General features: G+C 39.5%; 1 protein-coding gene across 3 annotated transcripts in view; it reads right to left on the bottom strand.

The window, feature by feature from the left end:
- The window catches only part of cadm1b (cell adhesion molecule 1b), a 314,331-nt gene that overhangs the window by 263,113 nt on the left and 27,344 nt on the right, over positions 1–23,874 (bottom strand). Inside the window, exon 1 of one of the 3 annotated variants that reach the window (XM_041813530.1) lies at positions 19,671–19,746. The exons of the other annotated variants lie outside the window; for them this stretch is intronic. Coding sequence (XP_041669464.1) covers positions 19,671–19,746 — 76 coding nt within the window. Of the gene's footprint in view, positions 1–19,670; positions 19,747–23,874 lie in introns of those variants that run through there. 3 annotated transcript variants of the gene reach the window in all.

Genomic DNA, 23,874 nt, shown 5'->3' with positions numbered 1-23,874 from the left:
CCAGCGAAGTGTCTTTTTGTCGCCAGGGGTGTGCGCTATGTTAACAAAATATTTGGTAAACATTCCCTTAATACTATATGATTATGGGGAAAAAATAAATGTTAAAATCTCCACTTATGCGTTGTTAAGAGAACACTACTTAAATGTTTGACATGTCTTTATTTGCAGGGAATATGATAAATGTGCTGTTTATTAATAATTAACAGCTATAAAAACGATAGGAACACTGAAACTTTAAGTTATGTTTGTTGAGGCAGTGAGAACCAGGGAAGATGGATAAGTAACTTAGGAGTCCACGAGCTTAATTTTACACATAAAGACCCTTACACACCTGTCTGAGGTGAATTAGAAAAACTTCAACAGGTTCATGAAACCTGCTGCATTTTTATTTTATTTTAGAATAAATTGTTCATTAACAGTTAGTGTTTTATTGTTAGTATAATCTTACTACCATTAGAGACTTATATCTAACAAAAAAAAGAAATTAATCTCCAGTGTTTCAGTGACTGAAATGTCATCTCAGCTGAGATGCTATAGCTCAGTGGGTTACCCTGCTGTTTTTTGTCTGGGAAGTTGATGGTTCAAATCCCAGTCAGGTCCTAAACTTTGGATGAAGTGTCTGTAACACTAGCTACTTTCACATTGCCTTTCTTTTTCCGTGTCTGTTACGCCTTCGTTCCGCAACGCCGTTCTGTATGAAAGCAACCATTCTGTAATGGGGGGTCGATCTCGCCCCACCTCTGATCTGGATTGAGACATAGTATCAGAGCTGTAACAGACTTTTTCGCAACAAGTGTAAAAGGATGTCATGGCATTCTGCAACGGCGAGTGTGTGCTGCTGTCTCCATAAATGGAAGATTTAAAAACCAGCACGGTTTAATCGAGCATCATTTCATCAGAGAAAACAACAGGGGGAGAAAACAAATAATAATGTGGATTAATTGGAGACACTGAGGTTAGAGAGCTGATCACACTCTGTACAGGAGAGGAGAGAGCAGACACATCTCGGCCACAGCAGCGTCTGAAAAGTTCCATGATGTGTTCAAGTGGGCTTGGTACTCTGAAGTTTCCGACCTCCGACGTAAACGTGCGCTGTGACACTGCTTAAAGTTGGACCTCCAACTCAGACACATGAGGGAAAAAAAGTCTATTGGATCTAATCGATCAAAATGAATGTTCATGTTATTTTTCCCGTATTTCATTTAGACAATACAAAGTTTTGAACTGAAAAATCCAGACTTTCGAGTTTCACTGAAAGCAGCAGCTCGGGCAGCGGCTGCCATCTGATTACGGGATGCCGGGGTGTGTGCGTAAGCTCGGGCGTGCACGGCTCTGTTACACCTTTGTGTGAATTGCTCATTGCAGAACAGAGACGGGCATTCCTTTTCACCTTTATTGCAGAATCTCTGTGTAAAAACGGCTACTGCAACATCAGGAATGCCACATTCATTTCCTGAGAGGGTTGTGTTCAGGGGCGGAGTCAGACAGTTCATTACCATTTCAAGCTACAGACACAGAAATGGCTCATTCTGAGAAGGGCTGAAACAGAGGAGTTTTTAGACATGAAAAAATCCTATACTGGAGTGCTTTTTTCAGCAACAAACTTCACAAGCATGTTTTGGGGACCTCTGAGACCAATATAAACTTGTCTTAAAAGGGTAAAGTATGTCCCTTTTAAGATTGGCCTTCACTATAGATAAAAGGGCTTAGCCAAAACCCTGAAAATTAGCCCCATAAAAATAATAAACCTAATAAACCCACAAAAATAATTCAAACCTTTTTACACGTTTTGGCAAGCACACTCCACCTGCAGTTTAGCTGAGGCTTGAAAAAATTGCATCCAGGGATAAATACTTAAACTTGGAGAATCAGTTGAACTTAATACTTAACACATGAAGTCCAGAAGCATTAATGTCCTGATTTGTCCTGCCAATCCTGAAAAAGAAGATGTATGAAAAGTGAGGAAAAAAGCTGTCATTCTGTGCTAGATATGCTGTGTCAGTGGGCAGGTCCTCTCACAATAAGACTCCAAACTTCAGAGCAGATCCTCAAAGCAGTATCAGAAATAGTTCACTTCTGAGTATATATTTATATATGCAAATATGACTGCTCGTCTGTTTTTTTTCCTTCCACAGAATTGGTACACTGGTGGAACAAAGAACAAAGCACACATGAAAGAATTAACTCTGAGTGAAAATCTGACAAGTGGAATCGGCTTATCTTGACAAATGAATAGCATTAATGAAGGTCTGCCACTGAGATCCATTCATTCAGAGTACTTTTAACAGCACAACTAGTTTGTAACCTATAAGTTGTACCAGACTTTTAATAGGGAAGTTATAAAGGGGCTCGAAGAAGGAGAAACAAAACATCAACACATAATGATAAAAAAAAAAGTTGCATTGTTGACTCCATTAAGGCCCAGAGCTCATTAACAGAGACTCAACAGACTTCAACACTCTTATTAAAACCCAAAGGGAAAACACAGAAGAGAAAGAAAATGAAAATAAATATAAGGTAATCCCCAAAGGAAGGAAAACAAAACCTAAATACTATATTATTGGTTTAATGAATAATATGATGCTTCAAAAGAAGAATCAAAAGTTTGCAATTAAACTATCTTAAATGTTCTGGGGGCTCTGGTTGCCTCTCTTTGTTCACCTTTAAAAACATTTGTCTTAAAAGAATAATTAATGGAACAAATATACATATAGCCCTAGTTACACTGTTACGCCTTTAAATAAATGGGCCCTTTTTTCAAGAACTGTATCAAAATCTTAACAATGCAGCTTTTCCATCAATAACTTCTAGTGAAAATAAAATTACATAAACTACTTGCTAACATATTGTTTGACTGATGTAATCATTAGCTCATCTCTGAACACTAAAGACAAAGAAATAATAAAAGTACTAGTGGGGAGATATAAATGTTCAAGTTCACCATAAAAACAAATCATTATTTATAAGTTCAGTTCAATTTTAATTAAATTCAATTGGCTTCAATTCCTTGGAAAAGTTTAATTGCTAAAGCAATAACTTAGTTTAACTTTAAATTCTAGTTAAAAATGTACAATTCATACTTCTTTTATATGCAGAAAGTCTATTTCATGGTGGTGGAGTGTTGACTGAGGTTATTCTTTGGTCCCAACAGTTCTCATGCAATGTGCTCCAACATTTCCACTGTTACACTTCACCCTGCACATATGGACATGTCTGTGCATTGTTTATCCTAATTCATTATTTTTGTTCGTTGGTGAAAAGTGGATAGAGCTTGTCTCTGATGTCCTTGTATAAAGGACGGGTGGTTAGAAAGTGCTGCACTGTTTCCACCTCTTGTTGGCTGTAGCGGGTGTGTGGTCTTTCCTCTTTAGGGATCCAACTTTGTCTGTGGCTTCTTCTCTCATTGGAGAGGTTGTGCTCACACAAATGATTGGGAATGATGTTCATCATTTTACATCATTTTGGTGATGTTAGATATAGAAGCCCATTACTGCCATGTAAAAAGAAAAATCTGAACATTTAGCAACTTAAAAAAAATCCTGAATCCAAATTATGAGATAATAAGACTTAATTATGAGATAAAAAGTCAAAATATTAAATTAAAAGTAATAAATATGAGATAAAAGTCAAAATTCTGAGATAGTAAGTAGGGATGACAATAAGATTTTATTGATATTGATGCCATTAAAGATTCTTCGTATTGATTCAATTCTTTATTGTTTCCCTTATCAATTCCTTCCTGTTCTTTTTTTTTTTTTTTTTGAGAAAAGTAGACTTTATAGGTTTTCAGTAGTAACAACTTTAATTTATTGAGTCTGTTTCTCTTGCATATACCTTAAGATAGAATGGGTGTGGGTAACTGTAAATCAAGAGGTGCTGTTATTACAGAAGTGCAGAACAGGAAAGCTGCTGTGCTGTAGACTCAGCATCTGAATCTCAGCTGATGCTTTGGCAGTTTGAGGTTTAGCCACTTCCCCTGTTAGTTGCAGACACACTGCTATTTGTGAGCCAATGGATCAAGGCCATATTTCCTCTTGAATACATTTCCCTGTCATCTTCGATGTAAACAATGTGACTTTGAGTTTCCCTCTTCCATTAGCTCTATTGCCTCCCATGTCGCTCGGCAGTGCAATGACTCAAGTATGAGCAGTAATCAATAGGCTACTGGTTTGGGTGAATGAGTCTTAGTGCTCGCTTTGCACACTGTTGATCAGGCTGACAATGACAGATTATAGTGCTGTATCTGAGAGTAATTAAGATGGGTCTATTGTCTCGCTGATAACTCAAGATCATGATGCCCCCGAGGCAGAAAGCACCAACCTGTCAGACAGCAGCTCCGTTCTGTAAACACCTTGAAAATGTTGTGATGATTCACCTTGAGAGGCAGTTCTGCATCCGCTGCCAATTCTGCAACAATTATCTCTCCTTTTGTGTTCTCCTGAAGAGTACTACAGCTGCTACAAGGTTGGCAAGAATATCGTTTTCATGACAAATTATCTCCAAAGCTCTCCACTTAGTTTATTAAGTACTACCTTTAGTAAATGAGGATGGTAAAATCCATTTATTTTAAAAACCATACTGAAACCAATACCATCAAATTGAGTTCCCATTTTGTAATAAAACTAGTACAACTATAATCCTGTAATATCTGCTTTGGTGAAAGATTTTGTTTGTAATTTCTTAAGTGTAGTTGGCTTGAAAAGTGATACAATTCTCCGTTTTCAATTAAAATAGTTCAACTTCTGAATCGTTCCTGTGCTTGTCAATATTCCCTCACCAACCAATCAAAATAAGAATGACAAAAGGCTGCAACCTCAACTATAGACAGAATCCCACAGAAGGAAGCCTGCTGCCTTTAGGATTGCATGGGAATGGAGGAAAGTTAGTACTTTGCAGCTCTAAATTGACCTTTATATCCAGTTGAAGAGAGACAACAGTTTAGAGCAGTCTTGTACTGACAGGCTAGCTGAGTCCCTTTAACATATAAAAAGCGCTAATTTTGTCACAAACATAGATTTAGTTGAAATAGTGATGTGCAATCAACTGAAGATCCCTTGTTGTTCAAGAGACTAAGTAAAGATGTGCCATTCATGAATGAGCCTGTGTTACGAAACAGCTCTTTAATGTGAGCCACTGTCGTTAGCTCAGCTGAAGAAACACAGGCAAGATCAGAATTTAACGTGCTAAACTGTGTCAAACTGTACTCAATCAAACCAGACCACTTTGTGGAAGTGGACCATTCATGAGTATTGTATGGCACCATTCTTTAGTATATAGACAGAGACTTCTTTTAATTCCTACCTGCTGCCATTACTCTATGAGTTGTTTCCCTTTTTGCCTTAATATTTCACTACTTTAGGGACAGAAAAGTAGCCTAAGATTTAAGGAAGTTTAGATTTTCACACTTGAAGTGCTTGGCATAGTTGTAAACAGCTCAAAACATGGCCTTTTCATAGCACAGACATAATATGCGACGGGAGTCTGGCAACATGGCTGGACGTTGGCGTCGCCGCCATGTTGCCAGAGGCAAGTCGCTATGTCATTCAATACAGTAGACAAGTATTGTGCAAGTTTTTGGAATAAAAAGCTCAAACGATGAGATTGCATGGATTTTAATGAATAATTTATAATAAATTATCCATATTAGAATAATAACTGACAGTGAAACATAAAAGCAGAATCTGCTTTCTTGTATTTCTCAGTTAAATGAAAAGATGTACTCCATGATTTAAAATAAAATAATTACAGTTTCATATAAGTATAGATATATATATTTTTTTGAATGCATATTTTATATATATATATATATATATATATATATTTGTTTGTTTATTAATCTGATCGTTTGAGCTTTTTAATTCTGAAAACTTGCACAATCTACTGTATTAAATGATGTGGCGGACTTGCCTCAGGCAACATGACAGTGACACTGGCCTACGGCCAGCCGACCTCCCTTGCATATTGTTCTGTGCAAAGTGATACTTGAATATGGGTTATAAATCGATTTATTAAAATTAATTTCATGTAATCACCGTGCTTAGTAATCTGAAAAGTCACACATTTTTCACCTACTTATATTTCCTTATTTGGTGGACCAGCCTCTATTAATATGGCGGCGATGCACAAGAAAACAACAAAGAAAATGTTCAGTTCAAGTGACTTTCACTATGCCGGCGCTCATCCGACTTCCAGTGTGAAGTGAAGGTCCTCGGCTGCATCCAGGTCCCTCTCATATATTTAGTTATTTTGACAAAAAAAAATGTTAAAGAATTTTTTTTTATGTCAAAGTGAAACCGGATCTCTACAAAGTAATGACAACTAAATACAAATATGTAAGGTAAAATAATTGAATGCATAAATATTCACCCTGTTTAAAGTGACTGAACTAATTCAACAGCGGTCCAGCCAATTGGTGCTAGTAAAAATGGAGATCTCTTGAGTGCAGTGATTGTAGTGTAAACACATCTGTATCTGGAAGGTGAAGTCACTGGTTAATCAATATTCATGGCAATCATTACACCACGAAGACAAAAGAACACTCCAAGCAACTCAAATAAAAGGTTATTGAAAAGTAAAAGTCAGGGGATGGATACAAAAAAAATTCAAGGCACTGAACATCCCCTGTAGTTCAGTTAAATCCATCAACAAGAAATGGAAGGAATATGGCACATGTGTAAATCTGCCTAGATCAGGCCATCCTCACAAACTGAGTGACTGTGCAAGAAGGAGACTAGTGATAGAGGCCACCAAGACACTATGATTGATTTATACGATCAATGAAAGGGTAAAACATTCAAAGGGTTGAATACTTTTTATAGGTTGTGTCTTAACTAACTTATCAGAATGTCAAATCAATTTGAAATATACTAAACACTGATCATAGGAATGAAGTCAGCAGCACATTAACGGTAAATATGACAAAGATAATAATCACTGATCACTTATTTAATAGGAAGTATTTCATCAAAAGTTGACTGTTCTAATTGACGTAGGTTTTATCTTGTTCATGCCTGACTATATCACTTCTAAGTCTGTATGTTTGTGAAGCTTTAAAGTATTTAATGTTATGTCTTAAAAACTTGTTTGCTCTCCAGCTGGCACCCCTGAGTGTACTGTTCAAATAAAATTAGAGGAACATTAGCATGCAATGGAGGCTCTACTGAAAAGAAACGCAAAGTTTGAAGGACCGGGCTATTCTAATGTTGTCCCCCAGTCTCTCGCTCCATCCTGCTGTGTAAGGGAATAATATTTCATTCAGGCTGCATAAATGCATTTGCAAACAGCTCTCTGACAAGAAAGGGAGGGACTGATTCCAGGAGGCTGTTAAACTAGTCCGGTACCTGTCCTAATATGACACTGTGTATAGGGATACAGCTAGAAGATGTGCTTATTTATTTATTTATTTCACAGCACCGGCAGCACATTGCCTTTCTATTAGCAATGTGAGATTTATTGATTGGAGAGGTGTTTGCATTCTGTTGGCACTGACTTGTTTGGCATACGTGTGCTTTTGATTTTCTCCAGCGGCATTGCATTACCTCCATCATGTGCGCAGCTGCTTACAGAGGACTCCAGGTACACAGTCTTTATTTTATCAGAGCGAGATCTGCCCAAACAAGCCCGGAGAGGAGACAGAGAGATGCTGCTGCTCTCCTGTTGCCGGCTACCGAGCTGCCATGGAGAGAAAAAGAGCTCTCGCATTTGTATTTCCATGAGAGTAAAAGGCCTGCCATCAATCCACAGTGGACACAGCAGATTGGATTGGTCCAAAAGGAGGCTTGGGACGGGCAAACAGCTCCCTCAACTCAATATCTCTAAAGGTGACCAAAACAACAGACTTTATAATGATAAGCCCACTCTTAGTAAACCAAGACAAACAGTGTGCAGAGCAAAGGAACCTTTTCCATTCCAATTCAAGCAGTGGATTAGCGAGAGCTCGATAACTGAATTTATCGATCAGAGATTCAGCCTTCTCTCTCCCAGAAAGAGTCTTTTCTCCTCCACATTGATCAGCTATTATTTAGTCTTAATGTTGTGAGTTCTGCTCGGAGACTTGGCCACTATTGAAGGTCTCTTATTGTTGAGTTTCTCTTCAGCTGTGACTGGAATGGTTCTTAAAACTCATACACGTTTAGAGATGTGCATGAAAATTCAAAGAAATAAGGCGACAGTTAAAGGAACAATACATAGAATGTCGGCATTGTCAATATCAACTAGAAAGGAATTCTATGTTATTTTCTTTTAATTGAGCACATACATTACCTCAAATATTTTCAGTTTTTAAAGCCAGGGAAATTCTTTACCTTTTGAATTGTAACGGTCTCATGCACTGTGTCCTAACTGCACACCAGCATCAGACATCACCTTACATCTCACAGCATCACACGATCACTGTCCATGCTGCCTCTGTTAAATATTTAATTCACTGCCCTGTAAATTGCAGTTTTCCCCTGATAAAAAACATCTGACCTTTTAATTTTGTATACAGTAGTTTTTACAAGCCTTTGACAGCTTTGAGGTGAACAGTTCTGCCTCAGACCATTACACTTTTAATACTGGTATGGTTATCATTAGCACACCACTTTCTCCACTATAACACAAGCTAACAAGCTCTGTTGAGAGAGGAAAGTGAAAGAAAATTTAAAAAATATCCTATCTGACACTACTAAAGCCTTATTATCTACCTCTTTCCTTGATCCTTGCCCATCTCTATGCGAGTGACACAGAGGAAAATAGAAACAGGGTGACAGGAATAAAAATGTTGCGTAGCTCGTGCTGCGGTGGACACATACTGTCAGGATACTATAGAAATCAATGTTACTGATCTGATTTGCATTACTGTTGTTACATAACAGTATTATGGAACCAATGTGTTCATTAGCTGAATCCCTCTAGGAGTCATTGTACAAAAAAGACTAAACTCTTTGATTTTTTTAAAAATTGGATCAGAAACCATCTAATCTTCAGGAAACTGGCAGTCATTTGTTATTTGTCAATTTTTCTCCATTTCTATTTATAGCATCTTTATTTCTCGCTTAATGAAACTTGATTTTTTTCACTTTATATGCAAAGTCTGGCATTTAGTTTTGGTGTTTTTTTACAACCTTTAGACAGGGTTTCCTACGTTCTTTATGTACTTTATATCTATGTTACTGTATAACATGTAGGGCGCAAAGAATTCATCATGAGGCTTGATACGCCACAACCCAAGGCTGAAGAGGAGACGGAAGGCAGCCACAGTCAACATTGACGCATGTGGATACACTTGTGTGTCGCTCAGCGGTAAAACTCAACATCATTCTGTTGTTTTTGTTTGTTTGTTTTTTTTTTAACCTGAGACTGCTGGTGGTTTTCGGGCCCCTCAGACATCCACAGCACAACCAGGGGCTTGTGGCAACCCTTCTCCCCACCTGGACGGTACCCTAGGCCGTGCTTACTTGCAACATCCACCCCTTAGTCCACCCTACAGGTGTGGACTTTATTCATTCAACAGATTATTTTCACATGCCCCTGGTTATGTGCAAGGACACCCAGAGCACAATGTGGGTTGTGTCCATCCTTCTTCCTGGCCGATGGTTCCCTCAGGTGGCCTTACTAGCCATTACACAGGTTACTTCAGCCTCCTCTTTGTCCCAAACATGCCCTGAGGTTCTGCACAGTACTCAAATACTTCTTGTTTTGGGCTGAGGGCTCTGTCTACATTTCATCAGGTGTATTTACCAAACAGTAAATCTATGTTTTCATTTTGCAGATTAATTCCACATCACGACGTTGAAAAGCTGTTAAAAGTGGCCCTTCTGGTTAATGCTTTGAGGGCCCAGAATTTTTTTGGAGACAGCTTAAGCACTCATCAGGAAAGCCTCATTGAACATTTTTCCCACCATTATCTGAATGTCATTCATGAAAGAAACAGATAACATCTTAGGGAGTACAGTTTTTTTTTTTTTTATAAATAGAGACTGAGCAGAGCTTAGCAGTGTGTCTGTAATCGTCATCTTTAGGTACTGGTTCACCGAGAGCCCTCTAGCATTGGAACTTGCATACTTTGCCTTAAGTAAAAAAATCAGTCTGGATTAATCTCAGTAAGCCAAATGCTTTTCTATTTGTAGACTGTAATTGTGGTTGATCTATGGGGCAAACAGAGCAGCACTGGAAGCTGCAGTGCCCAGATGAAATAAATTATCTAATATTTATGAGCATTAGATCACTGAGGCCTCAGATGTTGCACAGGACACATGCATGAGTGAACAAATTATATAGAGTGCCCCTTTGGGGTGATCAGTGTAATTTTTGATAATGTGAACTGCATCCTCAACCACAGACAGGATGCCACAGGAAGATGAAGAATGCATGCCCTGCTTCATGCTAAAATAGAGCAAATAGTTACTTTTCATGACCATATCAGTATTTAAGAGGTATTCAAGTTGTGCTTAATCAGAGGCATGGCTGATGTGACTGCAAGCCAGCAAGGTGTAGCTTTTTTGTCATGAGTTTTAAAGCCTCATTTATGCTTCTGTAGGTATGAAAATCTGTGTATTTTAAATGATACAACTGTCACTACCCACATACCAATGCACATTTGTTACATTAGGATGGATGATTAAAGTTGTAATAATAAGAGAGTGCTCCATCATTGCTGCTTCATCTCTGTTTGAGAGAGCATTTTCAACATGGCAACTGCAACTGGGTGACTTCAAAAGCCCCCATAATGGCTAACATAACTCAGGCTTTGCCACTGGTTAATAAGTATTTCTAGCTACCATTACACCATAAAGACAAAGGAGCATTCCAAGCAAGTCAGGGGATCAATACAAAAATAGTTTCAAGGCACTGAACATCTTCCAGAATTCAGTTAAAACCGTTATTAAGAAATTGAGGGAATATGGCACATCTGTAAATCTGCCTAGATCATGCCATCCTCACACACTGAGTGACCGTGCAAGAAGTAGACTAGTGAGAAAAGCCACCAAGAGACCTATGACTACTCTGAAGGAGTTACAAGCTGTGAAGCACGGTGGTGGCAGCATCATGCTATGGGGATGCTTCTCGGCAGCTGGCCCTGGAAGGCTTGTAAGGATAGAGGGTAAAATTAATGTAGCATATAAAAATCCTGGAAGATTTTCCAGGATTTTCTTTTTCAGTCGGCAAAAGAAGATTTATCTTCCAGCAGGACAATGGCCTGAAGCATACAGCGAAAGTTACACAGAAATGCCCGATCTCCGTGCAACCTGATGGAGCTTAAGCAGTTTTGCAAAGAAGAATGGACTTTAATTGCAGTGTCCAGATCTGCAAGCCTAACTGAGATCTATCTACACAGACAAGGTTAACATACAGCATAAATTTGATGTCAGTTCATGACAACTCAGGTCACAAGATGGGACCAGCTTTCCGGTCTGAACAGGCTCACATATGACTTTATTTTATTATAGTAAAATGCTAATCCCTGCACAGACAAGTCATTTTCAAGTTTTAGTGGCTGGTGATTGGATTTGGGTTCCTAATAACCATTAAACTGTACAGTTTTCTTATTTTAAGCTTTTAAATCACCTCTCTTTCCCATTAACTGCTATTCATTTTGATTTTTTCTTTTTTTTTTTCACCAGAAAGGGCAAGCTGGTATCATTTGGGTAAAGTACCTGGAGGGATTGCTCTTGTCAACATCTTCTATGGTCTATGAGAGGGACCTAAACTACCTAATAGTTTGGCTTGCAGTGACATCTGACTGCTGCCATTAAACTGCCTGAAAACACTGGAATCAACAGCATTATATTGTACTGTTTAAATTGGAATTATATCACCATTGTTGAAACATTTTACTAAAAAACAAAGACAATTACTGATCAGAGTCATCTGCTTCATATCAAGTGCCTTAATGCAAATGTTTAAAATGGTTCAGTGATGATAGGTGCAGGGGGCCACGCAGCAGTGAGAGTGACTCAGCAGCAGATGGATTCTCCCACCAGTCCCCGCGCAACTTCATTTCAAAATCATCTGGCAATCCAAAACACTGGAGAACAATTTAGGGGAAATTAAAGGAAACAAAGTTTGAATCTCATCCAGCCTTTGCAAAAACACAGGAACTGGCCTCTCTGAGTTTGCCTGTGTGAAAGACCGACCACGCCAAAGTCTGAGGATGACCTTCACGACTTACCCAACCTCTTTCAGGGCAACCAGAGTTCAGGAGGGGACAGCTTCAAGATACTTTCACTGCAATTGATCCTCATATATTAAAGACTAAATTATGTTATGCTGTTGTTTTACAGAGGATATCCGTCCAATGGATTTCTTCATTTAGAAAGTACTGTGTGCGTCTAATGCTCTGCAGCCTTAATGGAGGCTTGTAATTGCTCCATCACCCATACTAATGTGCACTCTCTGCCCTTTTCAAAACAAAAACATTACATTTGCTGTTTTTTTTTCATTGTGGGCCTGATTGTCATTGCTAGGCATCCTATCCAATAGAGTGGGGTCTCTCAGATCCAGGGAACAGAGAGAACAATGTCATATTCATAAGCAGAGACATCAGCTCTCCTCCTCATTACCACCGCATCGTCATGAATGGGAGCTTCTGTCCCAAGCATCATGAAAGGACCTGTCATCTGTCTGTTTCTCCTAATTGACTGTTTACTACATTTCAACACAGACGGATGGACGGACAGAGAGACACATTTTTGATTGTCAGATAGACACCGCAGTACAAATTGCTTACAGAGAATTTTTTTCCCCCTCTTTATTTTATAAAATGTCTCTCAGAGTGATAAAATGTCTACAGCAGTGCTCCTGTGACCTCAACAAAACTAGCAGATACAGTATTTATTGGAAGGTCCCACTGTGTGGACAAAAGCCCTTGTACCAAGCACCTAAGGTTCTGCTTCTAAGAGGAGATTGGACTCTTTCAGAAGCAGAAAAGTGGATAAAGTCAAGGATAGAGAGAATTTTTTCATTTTCTACCAAACGTGGAGCTCCATGACCAACTTCTTTACGGCTTACTTGCTGTACCTTCTGACCTGTGTGAACAAATACCAATCTGCCTATTCAATCTGCAAGGACCCTTTGCTTTCACATCCAATTCATGGAGAATCTCGAAGAGAGCGGCGCTCGATTGTGGCCTCTGTAGTAATGGTTTAAATACATTCAATCTACCTGCAGGACCTTCTGGCGTGTATAAAAAGCAGAAACCTTGAGGATGGGGAAGATAGCGGAGCAGCCTCCATTGTCACATGTAAAACCAGTGGCTAAATTCTTGCCTTACATCGGCTGCCAATTCTGTGCCAGGCCCTCCCATTTTTAACAGTATGATTAGCTGCCACCGCATAAAGTAGTGCCATGCATTATCTAGCAATTAGAGCGGGGCTTATTAAGCAGAGTTTAATGTAAATTTAATGAGCAATAAATTCAATTTCTTTAAATAGAAGAGTTTATTATTCTTACAAATGATGTACCGTGCTGATCTCCATGTACAGGCGATGAAATACTTCACGAGCGGGGCACATATCAATGGGCCATTAAGTGCGGTATTAAATTTATCCTGAAACATGGCACAGCCCGGTGAGAGCTTTTTTACGCAGATGGAGAGAGGAGAGAGATGACTTTGGTCCGCTAGAGTTAGCGCTGGTGCTGTGTGTGGTTCTAAAAGAGCTGAAACACTAACACCGTTTATGGCATATTATGAAACAGACTTAAATTACTACTGGTTCTCATCAGGAGAGACCATCAGGATAAAAACTGATTATTTATAAATTTTAAATTCTAAATTCTGATGCCCAACACCAGGACTGCTGCAGGGTTGGTGTCAGCTAGCAAGATTAACAGCTCACTGGAGAAACAGTTCACACTTTCCACGTCAAAGATTGATTGTTAAAGAGAGCAGGAGGAGATTTTTTGATTACAAAAAAAAATACAGGAATAATGCATGAACAGGACAAGATTGTCAGGATGACAGGTACTGCTTTGTCCATGGAGGCGGCAAAGTCACCACAAAATGAAGCTTAGTAGTTCAAGCAGGACACGGAAGTCATACGCCCAGCTGATTCCAGTTATCGCCTCCCAGCTCCCACAGCCAATCACAGCTCTTTCTCACAACATAGTGGTATAATTAAATATGACGTACTGCATTGATCCCTGCTTGCATTAACACTGATGCACCACACCCCAGCTTCCTCCTTTATAGCGTAAAGCTTGTTGTAAACTCAGATTCATTCAACTATGGATTAACTGCTTTTGAACTAATTTTATTGTATTCACTAAGCACTGTCATAAATGTTTCTATCCATATGGAGCAGTCTAGTTTTGTGCTCCCTGGAAAGTCAAAGCATGCTGCTTGACTAACCCAGAGAGCATCTTTTGAGCAGAGCTTTCTTTGCCAAGTAAAACTGTAAATCCATTTTAAATCAAATGATTACATTATGAGAGTGTTCCTTACTAAACCAAAATTATAGAAAGGAATTTAAATGAACAACAAAGTTTATTTAACAGAGCACCTACGTCGCAAAATCACTGCTGTTAATTAAACTCAAATAGTGTCAAATTTAAAAAAAAAATCTTGAGTTTAGCTTCACTCATGGTGCGAAAGTGTTTAACCAAAAAAACAACAATAATTCACCAGAAATAAGAGCACTGGAATCCCAACAGTAATCCCTGTACAACAAGAAACATCTAAACACATCTAAAACGCATCTTAACTCGTGGCCCAAGGACATAATGGGAAAACTTACACCCAAGGTCTGAAATAGCAGTGGGCAGAGCTTAGATCAACTGACTCTTTCCAGAGTTGGACTAACACTGAATGGATCAACAACTGTCAGATAACTCCCAACACTGAAGACCAGTTCACTCAGAATGGCGTTAATATTACACTTCGGGAGTTAAAATCAACTCTGAAATGTGCCACACAGAGAATTCAACACAGTTTTTGCTGTGTTTTTCCTCGCACCGAGAATTTTAAACTTCAAAACAATAAATGCAAGAAAGTGCCTATAAACTATCTAAAGACGCAGATACTCTGATATAATACTTTAGGTATTGCACATGCATGTTTGTAACTGAGACAGCGTCTCCTTCTATGCTTTCTGTCTGTTTGTAAGAGACAGAAACGGTACTTTTGTATAATTTACAAATTGAATAGTATAAGCTTTATAAATATAAATATAATCTTAGAGTTTTATGAGCAGCATTTTTGCACCTCCACTGGATTACACTGCATTTGTGTATATTATACCATTTATATTGTTGGTATCCTTGACTCTGCGCGCTTGTAAATGGCTTTTGATTAATTCTTAAGATACTCTGTGCTTTGGTATTTACTGCTTATTTCGTATTTCCATTTCTCCAGTATTCTACAATATCAGGTGACTGATCAGCAATGTAAGCACACATCTCCTGCCTACCAATCGCCTCTGAGGCCATGCTCCGATCAACTGACTGACTGAAACAAAGTTTGTTAACAAGACATTGCTGAGGTCATATTGGCCTCCTTTTCTTCTCCTTTCTATTCCTGTACCCCAGTATTTTTTACAGTTCCTAGCATAGCTGTCCAAAATGGAATTATCTAACAGTTGAGATGGGCCGACCCATGACATTACTGTGACAAGAGGAGAAAGAACAAAAACTGATTTCATTTTAAGAAGGGGTAACATTTTGAAACAGTCTACATTCACTGAAGCAACCATAAATAAAATGTGTGTATTCGGTACTTTAATAAGTCTTACACAGTTTTTTGGTTGTGACTTTGGTTATCATGTATTTGGTTGCTTAAATTTAGGATGGCACATGTGGCTGAGCCCCTGAAAGCTTTTCCGTCTATTCCCACCCATGGGTGACTTGTCAATACATCAGTGGTGGGCAGTAAACCAGTGTCACTACTGTCACTGGTCAGACTTCTGCCACGTACTAGATTTTTGATACATCGGCATCATGGGCTTCAACGCATATGTTGTGCAATAGTGCACATGAAACATAACTGGTGATTAGCGTAGCAGATGTGTGACAGACCACAGCTCAGTCTGAATCCTGTCATCAGGATGTTTCTCTCTGACACTAGAGAGCAGCCAGGTAACAAAACAAATGTTTGTGCCAGTGTAATTAATGAGAAGCCCAGTAATGAGTTTATTGTGTGTATTAACAGCAACATACAGCAGGTGCACTCGCTTTGCAGAGCATCTCTGTCAGCCTGTCTGGGGCAGTAACACAAGCTCTGAGCTGCTATGGATCGACCCAGTTTGTCTTGAGCCTAGCACTGCAACAATTCACATAATAACTGTTTGACCTACTGTTTAAAGGTGTTTTTCAACTCTATGTTGGTGCCACTGACATGATTCATAGATGCGGGCCCTGGCGTCAAACAGGGTCTGAGAAGCAGCTGGAAAGTTGCTCTTACGATCACTTGCACCTCTGCCACAGCTAATTTTAAGCAATTTTAAACATGCCATTTCTAAGTTCTCTTACAATAAAAGTCTGCAGTTTTTATTTTGTTTGAGTGCATCTATTGTGAACAACCGCATCAGGATATTTTATCTGTAGCAGTTGGCACACCTCAGCAGGAGAGAAATTACACTGAACGGCTGGTGTAGTTACAAAGATGTGAACACAGAGAGAGTTACAGAGTCATTTTGCTGTGATGTTATGTGCAGACGTGAGTTGAGTATGCCATCATAGGCTTGTTATATGGAGAGAATGGGGTGTTGAAGCACGTTAATATGCATTTAAATGTAATATCTCTTTTAATTTTGTAGTCTGGCATTATAATACATTGCTGCAAAGGGGGGAAGATAATAGAGATATAAACTTCAAGCCATATCAATCAGCCCCTATGTATTTTTACATTTCTGCTGCTATATAATGTATAAGTGAACTAAACAGATTTTCCCCTGGAGATTTGTAAAGTATTTCTAATCCTGATTTTTTTAGATTTCAAAAGCACGGGAGGCTTTGGTACTTATTTGACACTTTTAACAAAGAGTAATAATAGATTTAGTATCATTGTAAAAGAAAAATAACAAAAAATCAATAGTAACAATAAGTCTGAAAGCAATGAAAACTTCAATCAAAATAAATCAAATTATTAGGACTGCTATTATTTTCATTAATAGGTCTTTGTCTATAGTTTTTATATACTGTTTTACTTTTTATATAATTTAATGCTGCAGCTAACCTCTCTGTCAACATAGTCTTATCTCTTAGGGATCCTGAAAGCATGCTGGAAATTTTTTGCCAAAAGTGTGCCAGAACATTATTTTCCATACAGTCTTTTGCAGTTTGTTTCCCCCTCCATTGTTGTGTCATCATGAAAATGAAAATACTTTTTAATGCATCACTAATATCTAAGTTTTAGGACACACTGAGCAATGCTTGGAGTATCATGGCAGATGAAGAGACCTTGTTCATGGCCTGTGTGAAATCATAAGTAAGATTCTGAGTTAACTAATAGGGACGCCCATTATGCTTTTCCTGAAGTTAACTTTTTCAGCTTCACCCTTAGCAAAAGACATTTTTTGGTTACCTGACAAAAACAGAGGCTACTTTATGAGTCTACATGGAGCACTAAGGGCCATGAAAAAAGCGCTGATTATGGCTCGCATGGGATGAGAACATGTTGGCACCTCTGACATAAAAAGAGCTCAACTGTAGTATAACTGAGGAAATAAAACACTTCCAACCACCACATAAACACACACAAATTGAGTCCAGAGCAGCACACCGCTCGCAGATTTGAGCGGTATCTGTTTCAAAGCTCGAGCCCACCGTAAGCAGCGAGAGATCTTCAATTACTCATCAAGTCACGTGCCAGCTGGCAGCCGAGAGCCCCGTAACAACTGTACGTTTCCTTTTTGTTTCTCTGAGCTGCCGTCCTTCAGCGGCGCCTTGAGGCTTCATGACAGCTCCTATTGATCCACTTCACCATCACTCAGCCCTGACGAATGACTGTAAGCTGGCACCAAGCGGGATTATGCAACCTTCTGAAATTTGACCATCTGATCTGCTACAACGGGCCGAGCCCCGGGAGGAATACACTGCTAAACAGATTTCTTTTGTTGGGATGCAAAGTGCTTTAGGGTTTCATAACAGGATGCACAGAGCAGATTTATCACTATCTTTTCTATTATATTTACCCTGTTTCCTCTGTTTCTTTACTATAACCTAAACTCCATCCAGTTAGCCGGACTCTCCTCTCTGCTCACCAGACAAATCGGATTCTGGAGCATTAACAAAGAAAAATTGGAGGCTGTCAGAAAGCAGACTGTCAGCACTTCACAAGACAACAGCCGGGGCCCTTCCTCCTTTTGCTCCTGGCAGCATCTGGCACAAACACAATCAAACAAATGGAAACTTGATTATTATCAGTTCCTGTTTGCTGCATCACTTTTCCTGAAGGTGCACCTCCATGTGCTCTGAGCTGGAGGTTATTGTGCATTCATGATGCAGCATTTTATTTGACTGAGAGGTTAATTAACTTAATGTGACAAGGAGGCGCAAGACAATGCTGTAAATGTCATTCGACTGCTATTCAACACCAGCTGCAATAAATTCAACAACTGTGAAATGAAAGCAGGGAGCTGGAGGAGGGAAAGAAAAAACAAGTAGTTTCATTGTGGGAGCAGGTTGCCAATCTTACACCCCCTCTGCATTCACAGAAACACTCACACTGAGGGTTAGGTGACTTTCTGCAGACCTGTTGATGGCTGATGCAGATGCTACTATTGTACTATGTAAGAGAAGGAGACATACAACCATCCTAGAAGTCCCAACTGAAGTGTAAACGTGCTATCAAAACTGTTGCTCGCCGTTTTTAACATTCTGGAGGATAAGCAGCACAACAACATATCCATCCTGCCCGCTGGGAGGGATTTACAGCGGCTTGCAAAGTGACATTTTAACGGCTTCACGTGCGTCACTTATTGTCAGCGGAAACGTTTTCCAGGAAAGAAAAAGAGAGGGAAAACACTGACGCATGCAACTGATGCAACCAAGGAGGAATAACGAAGAGCGAGAGAGCGAGGGGGTAAAAATGCAATAGTCCTGGTTTATCATGCAGCAGATTTACATCTCTGACAGGAGCAGAAGTGAAGACTGCGGGCTGGAGCACACACACGCAGACACACACTCTCTGCTATCGGAGGCTGCGGACAGAGAGAGGACACAGTGCAAGACTAGAGCTGCAATGCGTGTTTTTGCTCCAAAGATGCACGGAAAACGCACACTTCAGAGATCTGGAGACATTATGGATGAGTTAGGTGGAATGACCACGAGTGGATAGGAGCGCGTTTGTGTCATTAAAGAGCCACGTTTAAGCGTCCATTGCCTTCATCTTGCCCTATAGGTTATATACAGTACGTCCATTCCACCCTATTATCACTGGTGATACTTTCTCTGCGCATTTACAGCAATACCATTACTTTCTACAGCCGTCTTCTGTCGCCTTCAAGGCAATGAAACAACCAATGAATGCGCGCTAAAATCACACGACAAGTACCCAAACAGACTCGAAAACCAGCGTGGAAATTGAAGAGTCCACAGCGATAGAAAGTGATGCTGAGATTTAAGGGGAAGCTTGTGCGCATCAAGCGCGCAAACGCACAACTTATCCCCGCTACTCCACCGGCTTTCAGCTGTGGAAAGAGGAGGAAATTCCATATCTCTCATTCAGAAAAAAAGACAACCGTAGACAAACTTACCTTTATGCAGAAACGCCGCCGAAATCACGAAAACAGAGAGAGAAATAGCGAGAGATCCGCTCCCCGTGATCGCCATGTTGGACACCTGCTTGAGACTGGCGGCGCTAAATCACCTAGAGACGGCCATGGGATGAAAATGTAGACACATGAGAGGCGGAGGGAGGGCTCAAGCAGAGAGCCTGCGATCATATTGGGCTGCATTATGTTGCAATGACATCCAGGCCCTATAAAATTATATAGGAATATTACAGTAGCAGAGGGAAGAATCAAAGAGAAATGTCAGTAGTGTAAAAGATTGCCATTGCGCACAAAAGACGCGCGATAATTCCCCCTTAGGAGTGTTAGAGGAATTTTACAGTGATACCATGGGAAGTGTAAAATACACTGGAGCGCGGTGAGGTAACCATAAAGGCACCACCGAGAACCACACACACTTTATAGGAATATTAGAGTCATTTTCTTTTATGGTTATAGGCTGTTAGTTCATGTGAGTGAGACCAACCTACACTCACTAAGCTTTTTACAGCCGGAGCACTAACAATACAGAGATAAAGCAGCATTTAGTTTATGTTTATTATACAGCTGCACCACATATAGAGGTGTAAAGATGCTGTTTGTTAAACGGGCTGTGTATTGTAGTCTATTAGAGGCTGCAGGTTGAGAAAAGGTGGCATAAATAAACACTTTAAAAATTCATCCAACAGGCTTTGCTGTTTAAAATGTGCACAAAAAGGTGCCTAAAGTCGTTTTTTTGCACTTTAATTAAAGGAATAGTCAGTAAAGTTTTGTGCAACTCCTCTCCCCAAGTCCCTGTCTTCAAGCCTACTCAAAGAGCGCCCCCTCTGCTTTAAAGGAAGTATTGCAGCTTCTAATTGTAGCAGACACTCTAAGGGTGGCATGCTCTTAAAATTGGTATGAAGAAGAAACTCTCATGCTAAAATCACACTCCCTGACTGAAAATGAAATAATGGCAATTATTAATAAGTGTGACCGCATGAACCGCCTCCATGCATCTCGTTAGGTTCCAGCCTCCCTTACTTATTCTCACCTGAAACCCTACATTCTCGGGGATTCTTCTGGGAATTTCTGCAGAGCTACAGACAGAGGAGCCGTGCATGACAACGTTGAATCTCATTTCCCTCCTTCATTGTGTCAAAACAGCACAAAGGCTGCTAATTGCACAATCTATTCTCTGGGCCTGCGTGTCAGTCCTCATTCCATGGATGAGTAGATAGCATTTAGAGCTTCACTCCGATGCCGCGGCCCGTCCCCATCGCTACAGATTGAATTCCACACATCAAATTTATTTCAGATGTTATTATCTGTGGCAGCTTGCCAGTTCTGCCTGCCACTCACACAATGTCTCCACAAGGTGTTTTCTCCTCGCAGCACCGGCCCGGGCTGCTTTATTTTCAGACGACATCGCAGCGGTCTGCACATGGTGGAGACATGCCCACAGATTTGGCTGGGCCCATGACAAACCTAGAGAATGGGCTGGCCCCAGTTGTGATTTATTGATAGTATCAATGTATGTGTTGAATCAGTAGCATTGAAATCAGTCTAAGTGCTACTATTCATCAATTTCACACACTTTTTATCCAGTTTTGCCTCTTTGACCCATTTTGCCACTTTTTAAAACACCTTTCCGACATGTTTTACTGCCAATTTTCGTCCTCTGTTAACCCATTTTCACACGTTTAACCTGTTTTGGCACTTTAAACAAGTTTACACCCTTTATTGCTACTTTCTTATTCTATTTAACCAAGTTGTCTGCCCATTTTTGACCCATTTCAGCCATTTTGCCACTTTCAAATCCTTGTACTACACTTTCTACCAGCTTATGCCATATTTAACCCATTTTTGCCCCTTTTATATCCTATTTCACTTCCCTTTGTGTATATTTCCACCTCTTTAAATCTATTTTTGCCACTTTTATATGGTATTTCACTTCCTTTTCTGCATAGTTCTGCCTCTTTTAATTTATTTTTGCCACTTTTATATCCTATTTCACTTCCCTTTCTTCAGATCTCTGCCTCTTTAAATCTATTTTTGCCATTTTCTAAGGCTTTTGGACTCTGTTATCCATTTTCCCACTTTCAAACCATTTTTGCCCAAATGAAATCTGATTTCACCTCCTTTTCTTTAACCCATTTCCTACACTTTTTTTGCCTATTTTGACACTTTTGACCCATTTTTACCTCTATCTTCCTATTTCTTTGCAGTTCTTCATCCATTTTCCCACTTTTTCCCCATATTGCCTCCTTATACCAAACTTTACCGCTCTTTCAGCACCTTTTCTGCCAATCTTTGACACTTTTAATCAAATAGGCCGGTCTGCCAATTTTTTTTTTTTTTATTTTATTTATTTTTTTTGCCTCTGTTAATCAATTTCCTCATCTTTAAATCCATTTTTGCTACTTTCTGTTGAATTTTGCCTCTGTTAGCCATTTTCCACATTTTTAACAATTGTTTTGCCAATTTAAAATCCTATTTCCTGCCATTTTGCCCTTTAAACCCATTTTTACCTCTTTCAACCAATCCTCTTCCCTTTTCTCCCCATCTTTGCTACTTTTAACCTATTTTTGCCATTTTCACCTTTTTTTCTTCTGTGAACCCTTCTTTCGACACATTTTTATCACTTCAAACCCATTTAAACAACATGAACAAATGAAAACAATGTGTAACTTTACAATGGATGATGGTTTTGCCCACTGCCTTAGCCCCCCACTATAGGCGGCCTTTTATAGTAGAGACATGCTCTATACTTCCACCTTTTATGCTTCCTGATTCTAAAATTTGTAACTTTTCCTGCAGATTTGTGGTTCTATTTACAAACTTTGACTACTTCTACTCTCTGGTGGTTCGCTCCACTATGCTGCACGGCGTTTCCTTTGCTCAAGAGAATAGATGGGGTTCCTGGGTGTCTCTGAAAAGAGAGGCCCAGCGTCCCTGTCTCCCCGAGCAGGATGAATAATGGATGGAAATGGATCAGATGACTGAACTGCTTCATCTGGATCCTCTGTAGTAGTGCCTAGTCATATGTCTGTGTATGGCAGGCATGTGTGAGTGTGTGCAGTATAACATGAAGAATGTTCATGCAGCTTGAAAATGGTTATTTATTGCACAGATCTGGTGGCAAACTCTGAATACTGCTGGTGCCATTTAAAGAGGGCGGCCGTCAGCATTTTCTATTTAAATTAGCCAGGGAAACTGGTAATAAAGGATTCTCGCCCGGGCCTCTTTCTCAGCTAATGTTTGATTAGAAATGCAATGGTTTTAAATTAAGATTTCTTTTCCCCCCTTGGTATGAAATCAATCAAATTAACGGAAATTGAATTATTTGAGATGGTAATCTATTTAAGCAAACCGCTCACCATGAAAATGTTTTCCTCCTGTTGTGAACGGAGGAATAATTGAATCAGACCCTGGTAAGTGACCCCCAATGGCTGAGCAAGAACAAGGCTTTTTGAAATGAAATGTAGATTTTTCTCACACTTGTGCCTTGTAAACGAGCAGAGAGCAGTGTGTTTAATGCAATTTATCTTACGTATGTACAGAGATTCACATGTGTATAAAACAGAATAAAGCAGGACAGCACTACAGGGTAGAATAATGAACTAATCATGTGTGCATGTCAGCTTCTGCCATGCAAAGTCTAAGGCACATTTTTTTGCATTAAAATGCAATTATAAGGTATAAATCTACAAATTTCTGCCTATTTCACCTCAGTAGAAATTATAGGTGAGGATTTTCCATATATATCACCACAGGTCATCAGTTCAACATGCCTAAAAGGAATGAGATGTAAGCCTAGAAATAGTTTTTTGGCTGGATTTTATCATACAAAATTGCTGCTTGTTATTATAATTTCAAGTTATAAATCTGAATAAGAAATGGGGGGAGAGAGTGGGGAATGACATGCAGGAAAGGAGGCTTAATTTAAGCCTGGGCCGATCTATAGCCTCCAGACATGGGGCACAACCTAACCAGGAGGCCTCCTGCACCCAAGGAAATCCTACATTTGCTTCATACCTATATTGAAGAAAATTACTGTAAAGCATTGAGATTTCTCAAACATGTACGTGCTCTTGTTGATGGAGAGCAGAAAACAGTTTTGTATAAACACCTAATGTATATTGAGCATGTGTTTATATAAGGCAGCAGTGTTTTCCAGATCTCAGTGAGCATCATGAGGCGATCATCT

This window comes from Cheilinus undulatus, linkage group 2 (genome assembly GCF_018320785.1).
Source record: "Cheilinus undulatus linkage group 2, ASM1832078v1, whole genome shotgun sequence".
Lineage (NCBI taxonomy): Eukaryota > Metazoa > Chordata > Actinopteri > Labriformes > Labridae > Cheilinus > Cheilinus undulatus.
The sequence above is the reverse complement of the archived record's forward strand: the minus strand, read 5'-3'. Positions and strand labels throughout refer to the sequence as shown.